The 15,835-nt window shown below is 38.3% G+C and overlaps 2 protein-coding genes across 4 annotated transcripts; both read left to right on the top strand.

Annotated features, from left to right (window-relative positions):
- Positions 1-1,170: 1,170 nt before the first annotated feature.
- On the top strand, positions 1,171-8,357 carry LOC116267579 (PHD finger protein ALFIN-LIKE 4-like). Its single transcript, XM_031649396.2, has 5 exons — positions 1,171-1,771; positions 1,859-1,891; positions 2,074-2,302; positions 7,633-7,768; positions 7,853-8,357. The coding sequence occupies exons 1-5, from the start codon at positions 1,669-1,671 to the stop codon at positions 8,117-8,119; spliced, it is 768 nt and encodes a 255-aa protein (XP_031505256.1). The 5' UTR covers positions 1,171-1,668; the 3' UTR covers positions 8,120-8,357.
- Positions 8,358-9,672: 1,315 nt separating this feature from the next.
- Positions 9,673-15,375, top strand: LOC116246153 (uncharacterized). 3 transcript variants are annotated; one of them, XM_031617914.2, is made up of 6 exons: positions 9,673-10,233; positions 11,541-11,616; positions 12,837-12,967; positions 13,060-13,130; positions 13,418-13,499; positions 14,980-15,375. In XM_031617914.2, the coding sequence occupies exons 1-6, from the start codon at positions 9,889-9,891 to the stop codon at positions 15,163-15,165; spliced, it is 891 nt and encodes a 296-aa protein (XP_031473774.1). In that variant the 5' UTR covers positions 9,673-9,888; the 3' UTR covers positions 15,166-15,375. The 3 variants fall into 3 exon arrangements, with proteins under 3 accessions (XP_031473774.1, XP_049932495.1, XP_031473934.1); XM_050076538.1 differs by lacking the exon at positions 14,980-15,375 and adding an exon at positions 14,550-14,727 and having other exon boundaries at positions 9,676-10,233; XM_031618074.2 differs by lacking the exon at positions 14,980-15,375 and adding an exon at positions 14,734-14,910 and having other exon boundaries at positions 9,690-10,233.
- The last annotated feature ends 460 nt before the right edge of the window (positions 15,376-15,835 follow it).

The following is a 15,835-nucleotide window of genomic DNA, read 5'->3' as shown; positions in this document are numbered from 1 at the left end:
AAAAGATCTGATGTCTATATATATTTTTTTCAGATTCGAGTCAACTATTGTAGTCAAATTCGAATTTGATTGTGGAACCACGCCCTATATCTAAATAGTTTACGGATTTGGTTCATTTACTCGACCCATCTAAACGGTTTTGAAATTGAACGTACCGTGCATGACACAAAAACCAAAAGATCACCTTGAGGGTTTTACATTGTGCAATTAGGGGCCATTTAGTAAATGAAACACTTTGTGATTGTTTTATAAATCTCCCTAAAGATTGAGACAAATTCATGAACACCTAATGCTAGTGTTCTATAAATATAACTCATTCTTCTTTTGGGTATGAATGAATCTGCCCCAGGGCATAAAACAGTATATGGAGAGAAAAGAGCAGAAACTAGCAAATATACTCAACAGCACACTCCATCATTCCCCTCCTTCCCCCAACCACAAAAAAAAAAGTCAGCATTGTGCTTCTTTCCGTCCAACCTTCGGTTTACGAGACAATGAAATTTTGTTCGCTGTTTGTTTCCAATGATTACGAACAAATGACCATTTGGACATTGACTTCTAAAATGTAATTACCTGAATCAAGTTGACATCATAAATATGTTCATATAACATCTTACTATTTTCTGATGTTTAATTAGGTCGGCCAACTTTGATTATGTTCCTTAAAAGCTGACTTCATGAATAAACTTGAAAGTTTCGAATTATAAGTTCCAAAAAAGAATACAGTGCACAATCACATTTTATCACTTTCAAATATTGAGGAATCAAAATACGTTATCGCCTTTGTAAGTTCTCTTGAAATTTTGCAGCGAAAAGTTCTGAAATTCAATTCATATATCGGTCTTAACTTTTACATACTCATAAATTTACACTTTCCTGATTCATTAGTAAAATCAGATTTCAAAAGCTCACCTAAAACCAGTATATTGTGCCAAATTTACTAACCATTATATGCATGTATATATAGAGAGGATTGAATTGATTGTTTCATGAATTTCAGAAAATAAACGTACAACTAAAAGAACATTATACATATGTATATACATATATAATTATATAATTGATGGTAACCGGTTATATTTACATATAAAGACAAAGGCTTACAAGGTTTAACGCGCGTTACACACGGCGAAAGAGAGAGAGAGAAGGGGAGAGGGGAACGGTCTTGGGAGCCGAGAGAGCGGGAGAGAGAGAGTGTATGTGAATTTTCAGTCTTTTGACCATGAAAAGGGCAAAATTGGGCATTCGTGTACTAGTTGAGCCTCTGAGCCCCTTTCCGAATAGAACCAAGCGCACCAGTTGCCGAGGCCCGTGTCCCTTCGTGCCTCTTCCTCGCCTTCTCTCCTCCATGCTCTCTGTCTTGCTCCCTTTTCCCACTCGCTTCTGCTCTCTGTTGCTAACGACCACCTTCCTCCATCAGCTTCTAACCAAATCTACTCCTCTTCCGACGTCGCTTATGTCTCTCATTTTTTTTTCCTAAAATAGGAACCCTAGCAACAGAATGGAGGAATCCTTGTCGTTGTCGTAGCTATCACACACACTCAGAAAGGCAGGGGAGGGACGTTGCGTCTCTGTCTTCGCCATTCCCGTACCTCCACTTCAGTCTCAAACTTCTTGCACATAGGCGGGGAGGGAATAGGTGGTGAAGGGTGAGGTGGGGTTAGGGGTATGGAAGGAGGAGGGTCAGGCCATTACAACCCTCGCACCGTTGAGGAGGTCTTTAAGGATTTCAGGGGTCGACGTGCTGGAATGATTAAGGCTCTTACAACTGGTACATCTGCCTTCTGTCTCTCTCTCTCTCTCTCTCTCTCTGGTTCTCTCTCGTGGTTGCTCACAACGCTTTATCGTTCTTTTGCAGAGGTCGACAAGTTTTACCAGCAGTGTGATCCAGGTGAACCTTTCTTCTTTTACCCATGGTTCCACTGACCATTGGTTGCCTTCTTCGTACTTCCAATCTAATTCTCCCAGCTGAAATCTTGCTTGGTCATGTTTCTTCGTCGGCCTAGAATACTCCGATCTAAAACTTGCGTTGTGTCTGCGTGGTTGCTAATGCATTTTCTGGTTTTCCTGCAGAGAAAGAGAACCTGTGCCTCTATGGATTTCCAAATGAGTCTTGGGAAGTTAATCTCCCCGCTGAGGAGGTTCCTCCAGAACTTCCTGAACCAGCTTTAGGGATCAACTTTGCCAGGGATGGTATGCAAGAGAAAGATTGGTTGTCTCTCGTTGCCGTTCACAGCGATGCTTGGCTACTTGCCGTTGCTTTCTACTTTGGCGCACGCTTCGGATTTGATAAAAACGACAGGTAAACTTTCCTCAGGTCATGTCTGCATCGGTATGATGTGCCCCTGTCGCTACGATGATTGTTCCTTCCCTAGCTCATATTTGTGTTTTTGCATTCCTTCTGTAGTGTATCTTCACGGTTACCGTAACCACATAAAATAGGAATTACGGCTTCTAGGAAGCAAGAAGAGAAACCCATTAGTAGTCCCGATTCCAAGCATGGAAATTTTGGTTCCGCTATCATTTAACTACAAATTGGTGGTCAATTTCATTTCTGATATTGTACTGTTCATTTGTTAAGGGTTCTCACTTTTTTTGTCAATTTCTTATTTTATGAGGTATTGTACAGTTTTACTGATATCACACATTACTTCATCGCATGTTTCTCTGTGCTGCTTCCCACTTGTTGACTTCCAGTTCACTACAAAATAATAGTAACCCATGCTAACAAGAGAAGAAAAGGAAACTTTTTAATTTTTTATTATTGTTCCTTCAGATGAGGTGCATTAAATTAAAAGCAGTTTTGCTCTTCCTACCTTCTTTGTTATTCAAAAGGTGGCACTATGTCATTGTTCCCAAACTTATTTACTTATTGTTTATTTCATCCTTCTTTCGTAGTTGTTTTTTTGACATGGATTGTGATAATAGCTGCCTTTGCAGTTCTAAGGCGATAACTTTTGTCGAGATAGAATTGTACTCAACTTGTTTTGTCATTTGCTGTGTTAGACTTTTACATTCAAACTAATGGTATTTGTCTACAGTGATCTCTTCTGTTTTAAAATTTAAAATGTATTGTATGTTTTTAACACCTTGTTCACTTTAATGTAAATGAGGGTATTCTGGAGTCTAGAAGTCCAGACCTTACTTTCCTTGAAAAATGCTGATTATCAGCTTGGTGAGCTTTTTCCGTGATTGTATTTCCAGAAAATGAAGGGTCGTTTGGGGGAAACATAAAAAAACTTGGTTTTGTAACAGGCATTAAGCACTTCTTGATAAAACATTTGCAGTGATAAAACATTTGCAGTTTTTAGGTTTGATTTCTTTATTGGATCTTATGAATGCATATGAAATGGTTTGGAGCTTCACTAGGTTTGTTTGGAGATGACAGCATGATTCAGCTGATTTTTTGTTACTTTTGTTATTTCATCTTGGTTTTCATAATAGCCGAAAGTACAGGGTCTGTCGAGATGATTCATAGTTAATTGGTGGACTTGTGTACAAATTAAATTGAGTATAAAGGACCAATATTCACATTTCACAACTACAATAAATCAAAATAGTAACAATGAAACAACAAACAAGTGAGGTAAGAAAAAACATGCCGTGACTTGAGTAACCTCAAGGTGAAGAGGTCACAAGTTCGTCTGCTATGCATAGCTTGGCAGAACTGAAGTATGTGTCTGCCTACCCTATCTCTCAATCTGGAAAAAGAAAAGGATAAGGGTACCTACTTGAACTTGGGGATGTGAAGTGCGTGGCATCTTCAATGCTTCCATTGCTGTTATTTCATAATGGACATGTCTTGTGCACCCTAGTTAATGTATCTATGGTTTGTGTGTTTTCACTAAAAGAAAGCATCACACCCTAAAATTTGTCTTATTTTTGGAATCATTTCATTGGTGCTGTTCTTTCTACAATATATTTGTATGTGTTGCATTTTTTGTTCTTACTTATTAATTATTTACGTACTTGCACTTGTAGTCTCGTCTTCCTATATGCAGACACAGTCCCTTGTGCAATTATAAATTAGGTGTTTGATGCACTCTTGTGTATTTATGCTAGCCAGAAGTACTGTAGAAAACCCCATACATGATTAGTGGCCAATGACACTTTCATGGACACAAAAATTATGGTTGGTCTATTTTAGGGCAACTTTAGGAAATGTTATGGTTGAGGTAAAAGTGGCAGAAACTTTAGGATTGAAAATTAAGGTTGTAGGAAATTTGTTGTTGCTGCAGAATTAATGCTGTAATGGATGTGAAATGAGGAATTTATTATTGATTATGCAACAAGAAAGATAGTACAAATAGATGGAACTGGATGTTCTTGGTGATGTTAATGCTTGGAGATTTTGTTGGTGTTAGGGTTATGGAGATGTGCACCGTGGTGCTATTGGAGACGGATGGTGGCATAGGTGGTGATGGACTGAAAAAATGTTGTAAGGATTGTATAGAAACTATATTGGAGGAAGTAGTGACATGGATTAATCATGCCTGATACGTGAAAAAATTTAAAGAATGAAAATATTTGAAACAAATATAAAATCCATGCCTAAAAAGATCAATTCTTGAAAAATCTAAGAAGTTAGAACAAATGAATATGGAAAAGGAACTAAAATGACCCTTGGATTTTGGAAAAACCTACCTTAAGTAACTGGTTTCCTGAAATTGGAAAAACTAGGAAAATAGGCCTATGGAATGGGGGAAATAGTTTGATATGGTATAATTCAGTACCGTACAAAGTGGTATAGCATTTTATGGTTCAATAAACTATCTCATCTTTTTATGGAGGCTATATTGTAGCTCTTAACAACCTGGTGCTATGATACAGTACATTGAATCTTATAACACTATATATTTTGCATCATTGAATTGAAATACTGGTCTATGGGTTCATTGCTGAAAGGCTAACTCAATTCCCTTGTTGAGTAGGATCAATTCAAAACTTGTTTTAGAAATTCATATGGAAGGATTTCCTTTTAAGATATAATCCTTATTGTCTTTGGATGTTGATGAACTGTTTGTTTCATTCAGAATCCATGAGGCCTGTCTTTCTGATTTAGTGACCATCCTGTGTTGCCCAAAAGAAATAAAGAAGTTGGGTTCTAAGAATTGGAAAAATAGAAAGATACATATTTTTTTGTAGTTTCCTTTGTTTCTTGCAAAATTATAAAGCAAAAATAGTAAAACTAAAATATAAAAGAAACAGAAACTAAAAGCAAGCACATATTGAAATGTGTATTAAATGGTTTTTTGACTTTCTAAACTGTAATGACATTGTTGTGGCAGACATCATCACATTTATTTCTTGATTATGATACTCTCTCTGTATGTCATATAATTTTGTTGATAACATTTGTTTCTTTTCAGGGTATCAAATTATCAGCGATTACAAGTTTTGTTAAAATAACTGAATCATATGCTTAGTAGTGGATGTGTTCCTTTATACAAACAAATATTCAGAAATTTTTGTTATGTATGATTGTATTATCTACTGACAGTACTGGAATTTCAAGGTATTGTCTTGTGCAACTAGTCAATTTGCATAGAAGCATGTGATGGCACTATTTTAATAACTTGAGATCAATTAATTTTGTAGACCACAACATCGCATCTCAAGCATCATGTAAATTCTTCAGTTTCAAGTACAAAGTTCAAAATACTAGTCCTTTCCAATTTTATTGGATGTCTCCAAAGAGACGAAATACTAGTTCTTTTCTGGTGGGCAAAAGTTATTTAGTTTTCTTAGACATAACTTGTTGATACCAATGAGATATTGTAGCATATTAGTCATTTCAAGTCAAAGTTTTTGTTGATACACATGTATATTAAAATAAGATAAATGCACCAAGTTATTGGATTTTCAAGGGAATGAAGTCTAGGATGCAAGGAATTTGTAATGGAGTGTACAATGCATTACTGGTGCAATTGATATGGTTCTACATGCTATTCTACCTTATGGCTTAGAAGAGAGGGAACAGATTTGAAAACATATGTTCTCATCATTTCAGGACATATAGACTTTATTGTTTTCCTTGGCCTGTTTCAGTTTAAGATGCCTCCGTGAGGAGCTTGATGTTTGCTCCTTGCTTGTGAGTTGTGACTCACCAGGGTAGAATAGATCTGGAACTGATACCTTAATTTTCTTCTAAGCCAAGAACATTTCTTGCACTATCATATGAAAAACAGAAAAAGGAAAATCCAACAACCTCAGATCAGATGGTATGTGTGTTGTGAGTGGTTATACTCTTAGTTCTACCTAGGCCTACAAGTTCTTCGTGTTTTCTTTTTCTAAGTTTTGGAGAACAACTTTTTTGGGGCATGGCTGGCAAAAATGACTGATTCTGCCTTGATAAGGCTGAAAATAATTTGACCTTGGATGCATGGTTTTGATTTGAAAAAGTCATGCATCAAGATACGTTTTTCGTTTTCCAATTTTTTTGCAGAAGCTGGACTTTGGGAGATCACTTCCAAATTATTCTGGGGGCATCAAATTCTTGATCTTCTTTGACTATGAGGCCCTATACTGGCCCCTGGCCAAGTGAATGGAGCTCTTTTGGCATCCAATTAGCTGTTTTATGTACAATTGATGGTTGTTGTTGGGATTAAATTGAAAACATGGTATCTAGCAGAAGGGAATTAGAAGTATATGATGTGAAGGCTTTAACATTGCTTGTTAGTCTACATGGGAAAATGTGCGTTGATACTGTGGAAGGTGTACATGCTTAATTTGAAGGAACTAACTGACGGTGGTGGCGGAGGTTCGTTGCAAGAGATTTACAAGAATATGCTCTCATATAAAGAAGAAATACCCAATTGAGAGAGTGGGACCCACCCTTTCTTTATGCTTCAACCTGTTGGGTTTTATTTGTTCCTGACTCAGCCAGTCATAAATGACTTACTGGGACTTTTGTGAAACTTGTGTAAGATGACCCTTAAACAAGTTAACTTGTTCAAGCTGAGGTGAATCGGCCAAGTCACAAGTTGGTGACTGCTGTCCTTGTTTAACCATAGTTGAATATGAACAAAATGTCCATGTGTTTTTGTTAATTTTCTTTCTTTTTTTATGCTCTTTACTTTAGATGCGCACAGATTGAGGCTTTAGGAAGGAACATAAGTAAATATGAAAAAATTTGAGTCCTACAGTCTCATTAACAGTAAACTAGTAATATTGCAGCTGGTTGATTTACAAAATAGTTTCTGAGGACCTAGATGGTTGCTTTTTCTTGGAAGATGAGTAAAAAGAAGCCATTCTTTTTATTTCATGTTTCAGATTCTCAAATGCCAGGAAGATTCTTTAGCTGGGAAGTCCGGCTTCTACTCTTCTGCAATTGCAAAACCTCATTCTTGTCTGCATCATACATCTCATGCATGTTATGCATGCGATTGGATTTACTTGGAATTAATAAATTGGTTGCTGGTTGTTGCACGTAATATGGACCCAGCTACAACTCATGTTCAGTGATGCCAGCATAAATGTTATTTTATCATCATAGTGTGATATGTGTGGGAGAAAATGGAAGACCATTCTGGTCCATTTGTCTAGTACAATCATTTTGTTGGATTGTTTGGTGGTTGATGGTGCTTAGGCATTTTATAAGTTACATATCTGATGATGCCACGTGGGGTGCAGGAAAAGGCTGTTCAACATGATGAATGATCTCCCAACAATATTTGAGGTTGTGACAGGGGTTGCTAAGAAGCAAGCCAGAGAAAAGTCAACCATCACCACAAATAGCAGCAACAAGAGCAAGTCCAATGCAAAGATGGTGGGAGCTCTTCATATTCTTTCTTTTTTTATGGTTATTCGTTTTCTGGATGGTTAATTTTTTCTGTTGTACGTTCTTTCCCAGCCGTCTCGACAGCCAGAGTCTCAGCCAAAATCAACAAAGACGCCTCCACCCAAGGATGATGAGAGTGGTGATGAAGATGAGGACGAGCATGGTGATGCGTTGTGCGGGGCATGTGGGGAAAACTATGCATCTGATGAGTTCTGGATCTGTTGTGATGTATGCGAAAGATGGTTCCATGGGAAGTGTGTTAAGATCACCCCTGCAAGAGCGGAGCATATCAAGCAGTACAAGTGCCCAGCATGCAGCAACAAGCGAGCAAGAGTCTAGAAGGCATGATGGGATCGGATTGAGCATCAGAACCCTTTTGAAAGCACAGTTGCGTCAAACGCATTAAAGGATGTGGCTTCTAATGTGGGAATTTGTGGGACTTGCTTGGCTCACATTACTTTAGATTGATCTGTTCTTCATTGACTATATAGAACTAGGTTGCAGCTCTTTGTGATGGTTTCGTTCTCCCTTATTTGTGCTATGCAGCGGTAAAAGTTTGAGTTGAAACTTCTCTTTACAGGCCTTTTGCATTTTCACTTTATTATTATGGCCTATGTGGAGGTTTATACCATATTGATTGCATAAAGCATGGTAATCGTGTGGTAAGGTAATGCGATTGGCGACCTAATTTATCGCTTGGAGCTAAATTAAAAAACTGAAGGATGCCCTTGCTCTATACCTTTCTCGGTCTTTTGGCTAACATCAAGTGTAGTGTGTGTTGCCCTTGCTCTTTTCGTTTACATTTGTTCAAGATTGTGTTGAATTTCCATATGGCTTTCTGGCCATGTACTCAGACTGAGTGCAAGCCGTTCTGCGGGCAGTGTTGACTCGGAACTATCTGAGGGCCACCTCGGATATGATTGAGTTTGCAGGTTTAAGGCAACGAATCGTCGTTGACAAAAATGTTTTAATTCAGTTTTAACAATTTTCCTGTATAGCAATTGTATCACATAAAAAATCTCGCTTCCCTTCTTTCTGAAGCTTATATCGGTAGCCGTTAAGGACTGTAAGTCTTGCAGGAGGATCCCGGTGTGTGATTTTGAGACAGCTTTACTCCTTCGATGTGTGTGATTCTGAGATCTAGTTTACTGTCTGACCTAACTAAACGTGGAGGCAGAGTTCCACATCATCTTATGGACGGGTTTGAGTTGAACTAGCTTAAGGCTCTATATTTTCTTGTATTTGGATGTAGATTCTAGTCAGATTCTGGGTTTGGTTTTAATCTGGTCGAATTGTCTGATGGAACACTAGATAGAACTGTGTATGTGACAAAAACATTCTTATATCTTTTTTTTTTCTTGGTTTATCAACGCCAACTAATTGAACTAAAATTCGATCTACTAAATTTAACAAGAGTGAGAGACTACATGCTTTAAAGGGGGACAATTGGTTTCTGCCAAGTGGGACGGCATGGCATTTGGACATTATTCGTCTTTTGGGGTAATATTGGTGTAATTAAGGTACATGACGTGCATGACATATACTGGACACTTTCATGTGAACTGTTTACTGTTAGGAAAGGCCGGATGACTTCAACTCAAAAGCAGTTAATGCTTGTATTTTCTGATGATGGGAGTGAGCCTTGTCACCAAGCTGTATCAGGAGGACGCCATAAAGGCATAATCAACGGAGTGACGGGAATGAAACTTGATTCTCCATCTTCGATTCGACCTTCCTCAGATTGCCTTCCTATCTCTGCCTAACTGTGCTGGTAAATTTCATAAAAACACTTTGTTTCTCATTTTACTATTTTCCTACAACCTTTGGCATTCAAACGAGCAACTATCACAGGGATGTGGGTTGTTCTCTTATATGGCGAAGCGTACCAGCAGACCAAATGATGACCACCTGAGTTGATTCAGGCCGGGGTGCAAAACGAGTCGAAATAAAAACAATTGACTGATTTCGGTTAATATTAATTATTAAACAAAAGATCTGGACCATCCGACCAGCAAGAGTTGAGTACGACTCACGATATTGGCGTCCATGCTTTTGTAGCCGTGCCGCCGGAACGCCAGTCTCGCCGTTTTTCGGGTTGGCGCAACTGTATGGCGGTCCTGCGGATGAGTCTTGCTGGTGCATTGTCTGCGTTCGTCGCCGGGATGAACAACCGAACGCTACGTCTATCCCTGCTTCCACCCCTCCTCAGGCTGCCTTCTGGAGACACCAAAATCAAGGTCGCCTTCTTCACAGCATCAACGGCGGCAACACCACCACCAAGTGGAGGCTGTGAGGTTAGCAGCGACGGAGGATTTCTACGGCTGTCGGATGATCAGCTGATGGGTCAGTGTGAGATGGACACCTTCAAGGCATCTGGCCCCGGCGGCCAGCATCGCAACAAGAGGGAGAGTGCTGTCAGGCTCAAGCACATACCTACTGGTATCGTCGCCCAGGTATGCCTCTCTCTCTATCTCTCCACTTATTTATATTTCCCTTTTTCATCATCGTGGCGTCCCTAGTATTCCTCTGCTTTTCCTGGAGGACAACCTGGTTCTTTGACTTGTCTTCCTTCGTGTCCTTGCACTATTTTACGCCCGAGTCAGTGAATTGGGTCGGCAGGATGCAGTTTTGAGCCCGTGCGTGCCCTTTCTTATCATCAGATCACCTGCAATTGGGTCCTTGACAACGGAAGGCCCCCAACATGAAGCCGGAAAGGTTCCTTATGAGGGATTTGGACGAAGTACCAGATGCCAAGCTTGTCTACTTTGCAGAAAGTCATTGTTGGGTAGCTAATGTCTAGAGTTGTATGTATGGTATGTGCTCCCTCAGTGAGACCTAGCATCTAGGACTTGGTATATGAAAATTTGTCGGTTTAAGCAGCAGTAGGTGAGCGCGACGCACTTGTATGCGAATGGTTCTCATTTCTCATTACTAAAAAGTACCCTTCTGTGTATAAGAGTTGTTTGGTATCGGCTCCTATATCTCGTCCAAGGCAACTTGATCTTTTTCTGGTGGTATCAGTAAGTCTCTTTTTTTGTAGAATTACTAGTGAGTGTAATGTTTCATTACTGATCTTCACAAATTGCACTCTCTTATTACATCAAGAAGGGAGATAGGTTTTGTTTTGGTTGAGAAACACGAAACCCAGGAACTATGATGGCAATAGATGTCGACCAACAAGTTTTCTCTTTGGGTTTTTTATTCTCATTAGTTTGTTGTATCTGGCCATAGCTTCTAGGTTAAAATTGATTTGTTTGCAGAAGCCCAGTAGTAGCTGTTTGGCTCATGTTGCTGCCTGATAATTACAACTAGGCAAATTGAAGACGCTTGACTTTTTTTTTTCTGGACTCAATATCTCATTTCACATATGTTTCTAGCTTATAGTTTGCGTGTTATTTTCATTTTCATTCGATCCAGCCATCTACCATTCTTTTGCTTATTCATCTTCTCATTCATTGTCGTCTGTCCATTCTTAGGCGGTCTTCTTACTTCTTAGATACCAATTGTTATTCTATCATTTTCATTGCAAAGGCTTGTCGCAGAGTTCACCTGGGCAGCTTATGTGCAGTGAGTTAAGTTTGCACGTAGTCTTGGTTAGAAGACATATTAAGCGTCTAATATAGTCTGGTTTTACTTTGTGGCATTATCATGTGACCAACTGGACTGTGATAAGATCTTCATTGCTTGAAATTTATGAGGCTGCTTATCTTTCTGTCATATTTCAATCATGTCTTTACAATTCTTCCTTTGTAAATGTCAGGCAGTAGAAGACCGTTCTCAACATAAGAATCGCGCTTCAGCATTAGCTCGTTTGCGGACTTTGCTGGCTCTTAAAGGTTCGTTTTCTTGTTTTCCTTGCAAAATAGTTTCAGTTGTCTGAGAACTAGTTTTCTGCACCCCCTATGGGTGATGGATTCACATATTATGCCTGCTCATGCGAGATCTCATCTTTTGCAAACTACAGTCTTCTTTTATATGTTATATAATATATATTTCAAAAGTCGTGAAAGTGTGTCTCGCATGACCCGGAAGGAAGTATTTATTTGCTGTGAATCATAAATTAGATACATGTACATTAGATGCTCGTGAGTTGTGCAGTTCCTTTCCTACTTCTGGGAGGGTGGCAGCCGATGTGCTTTCCATTTTCATACAAAACCTTGATTTTGTTTCAGTCCCCTTAGAAAGAGTATTCTGTTATACGAAAGGGAGCCTATTTCTTAGGTAAAGTGATTATGACAAATGGTAATTTTCTTATGATTCTTTACATCCTGCAGTTTGCATTTCAGTTGTATAAATCATTATCTGTGCATCTACCAAAAAGTAAGAATCATACATGCTAATTCTTATATGTTATTTCTAAAAGGAAATTTCTGTTTTAGGTTAATTGCCTCAGGGTTTTGTGAAATGTGAACATTTTTATGGCCTTGTATTAGTATATGACTATGGTCATAGGCTTTAGATCTCCCAATATTCATTAGGTTAACCAACTAAATGTGATGGTATGAACATCTTCAAGGATTTCATTAGCACTACTTTACCCCAATTTGATCCCTTTCGCTGATGCATGTTTCGGTGATTTATGTAATTTTGATGCACAAAATGGAGGGACAGTTTTCTAAAGCTTATCTTTGTCCGTGTATGCTTATTATTGTCAAGCTGATCAGTGTTGTTTTCATTGTTAAATGTTAAACAAATTGGAACACTTCCAGTCATGCATCTTTTCTTGCCGTATAGAATGAGTAATTAGAGAAATGATATATGTAAGTCTTTTTCCATTACCAATCCTAGATGCACAAAGTACTTGGGAAATTTAAGATGTCTCATAAAGGAATACTTTGAACTGGGAGATCTTGCATCTCCCAGCTATTGCCTTGACAACACTTTGATGGTGATGCACTTAGGATCCTTTCTTTCAACTTTTTTTTATGCATATGATGGTCTACAACTTGGCGTAGTAGTTCCCTGGAGGAGCTTTGTTTGCGGTTACCTTATACTGGTTTCAATTTTTATATATTTCGGTGTTTATATTGATAAATGCTTTCTTGTTTACAACTAGTCAGAAACCCAATAATGCTTGATGAATACTCACCTCCACTGGAGCTCATTCAAATTCTTCCTGCAAAATCGACAATAAGAGGATCAAGTGTTGGCCCGCAGATTGGACCTAATAATCCAAAATTCATCCTGGTACATACAAAAACAGTCTTCCAGCTTTTCCTTTTTTCTTGTTCATCAACTCCCTCAGATTCAGTAACACACTCATTGCCTACGTGGTAAAGGGAATGCAAGCTTTATTGGATCTACTGCATGCTGTTGATGGATCAATATCTAATGCAGCCAAAATGTTGGGGTATGTAAATTTAGTGTATGAATTGCACTTGAATGGGTGCACATAATGACGTTTCAGAAAACTTGGGGGTCGCTTGGAAAATGAAATGTCTACAGTGTGCTCTAGTGAGCAGTAATTTTCTCAGAACCATTCTTGTTTCTTGCTTTACCCCTTTTTCCTCCAAATTGCATGTGATTGGGTTCAGTTCTTCTTTTGTTGCTATTTGGAAATACAGCTTTGAGAAGGCGTTGTATATTGAGAAGCAGTACAACATCATATTGACTATGAGTCTCATTCCGAATGTGCAGTTTAAGTACTGGGGCTTTGTCAAGGTTAATACTGTCAGATGATTCACTCCGGCTAGCAGTCAATGAGATGAGAGCGTCCAAGGTAAAGGTCATGACTCATGATTCATAAATGTTTGATCATTATTAAAACTGGAGCAATGCTCTCCTGATTTTATGGCATAATTGAAATTTGAATCTATTCCAACAGGGACTAGACTTGCAGTTTTAGCTGCCTAAGTTTGTTCCTAGGTGTTTGACGTTTACAAGGAACTGCCTATTGGTTCCTTGTCAATTCCCTGAACCATTGGTGGATGAATTTAATATGCTCAGTTCAACTTCATATTTTCCGTTCTGGTTACACAAATCACTAGAAATTTTGTCAAGAGCTTGAATGCTTTTCCATTGCATTACAAACAATAAGACACATTACATTGATTTTTCTGGATCCATGTCTAATTCAAGTCCAAGTTATTGTATGGGGAAATGTCAACTTCGATTGTTAGTCAAAATCTCATTCTTGGCGAGGTTTTTCCCCAAAATATTTTTATTAAGATCTGGAAACTTCTGTTAGTTGAGAAACAAAGTCATAAGAGAACAACTTGAAGTAATGGATTCTTTCACCATTTTTTGCGACCATATAATGAAACAATTCTGAACAGTTCTTTCAAATAAAAGAAAATGTAGAGAGAAGATAGTTAAAATACATAAAAATTAAAAAGGATGAATCTTCTAAAAATATTGTGCTAATTTTATGTTATTATGATAATAAATTCCTTTGGGATATGTGATAGATGTCACTGTTTTGCTGCTGTTATCATTTGGATCTAAAGCGAGGATATTGTTGGGGTGTTTTCTTTTTTGGTGGGGAGGGGGATGCTGGTCGGTAGGTTTGCAATTCCTGTGTTGTTGTTCATGCGTAAACGCATTGCAGTGCTTTTGGCTTAAGTGTTGGCTGAGTGGAAGCCTTAGAAGTTAGAACTGTTTCTCTTTGATAAAAGAAATGACTGTAGCCACTTCGAACTTTGTGGGGATCTTGCCGTCTCAACTAGGAGTCCTGAGAAGTCAGTGAAATTGTGCAAATGTAAAATATGCTCAAGCATTAGCAAACTTTTGTTCCTTCTCGTTCTAGCAGCTGATCTCGCCTATTTCTCAGTTCAGGTGTCAAAGAGTTGGTCTCCTTCTTAGGGTTTTGGTTTTGATAGTACTTGAGATGCAGAAGATTGAATTGTCGTGTTTTACTGTACTAGCTAAAGGTGGAAGAACGAACTGCATTTTCTCCAAAGGTGACTAGGCATGATAAAGTTTTCTTCTTTTCTTTTCTTTTTCGGCTCTGTCAGGGTTTAAAGCCTCTAAAATGACACGTGGTAAAGGTGGATATATATTCTGGAGCAGTCGCCAAGGAAGATAATTTTTGTAATACTGTGTGCATACACTGGACTTCACCTTTGTTGCTCATTGAATTCTTGTAATTTCATAGCTTATCGTTCTATGTTATGAAGAAAGATCCTGTGCTCCATTCCCGACACTGGATTATGTGATGATCATCCTTCTCTTTTTTATATGCACGTACCCTGCAACAACAGGCTATAAGTCAATGCAAGAGACCTGCACCTCTCATTTATCTGGCTTCTTCTTTATCCAGAGGAGTATTGTCACATGGAAAGCATCAAAGCAGGCTGGTCTTTAGGGCTTCATTTTATTGTGAACCAAAGGCAACTTTCTCTGCCGCTTCTGCTGCGGTGGTCACAGACCCCCAGTCCAAATTATAGGATTGCAAACCTCTGTTTACCCGTCTTCGAGCTTCACTATTCGTTCTTGCTGAAGTAACCATGTAAACGTGCCATGGCGTATTCATTTCTTGCTGAAGTGATTAAAAATAACAAATGTGATTTTGAGTTTGCGGAGCTACTGCTCGATGGTTTTCTTTGTGATGCTGCGGATTGAACTTGGGCTTATCTAATCAAATTGAACTGGTGCTCAAATTACTAGTTCTTGTTGGATTCTGTATGAATATTGAACAAAAATACGGCTCATATTGTAAGGAATAGAAAAGGCTTCCTCATATTTCAAAATTGTGCGGCTCCCTCATATTTTGGTCCTTGAAGTAGCTTTTTTTGGATGGATGCCAAGGACTAAAACCAGACCACTTAATATGTCTCTCTTTTTGTGAACCAGCTCGTTGCATGCGACTTTAAAAGCAATTGAGTGTGAAGCATACACTAAGTCAGTCATTTTTATTCTTAATATTTTATTTTTCACCGTAAAAAAAAAATAGCTCTTTACAATACTAAAAGTTAGTTGAAAAAATAAACTTTTCGACAAAACTAATTTGAACCTAAGCGTTTTTTGTACAAAAATTGCACTCATTAATACATTCATGTTACGGTTACATTTACAACATATTAAGCATGCATTTTAAGTCATATACACATTTCTTTT

Source organism: Nymphaea colorata, chromosome 1 (genome assembly GCF_008831285.2).
Source record: "Nymphaea colorata isolate Beijing-Zhang1983 chromosome 1, ASM883128v2, whole genome shotgun sequence".
NCBI lineage: Eukaryota > Viridiplantae > Streptophyta > Magnoliopsida > Nymphaeales > Nymphaeaceae > Nymphaea > Nymphaea colorata.
The sequence above is the reverse complement of the archived record's forward strand: the minus strand, read 5'-3'. Positions and strand labels throughout refer to the sequence as shown.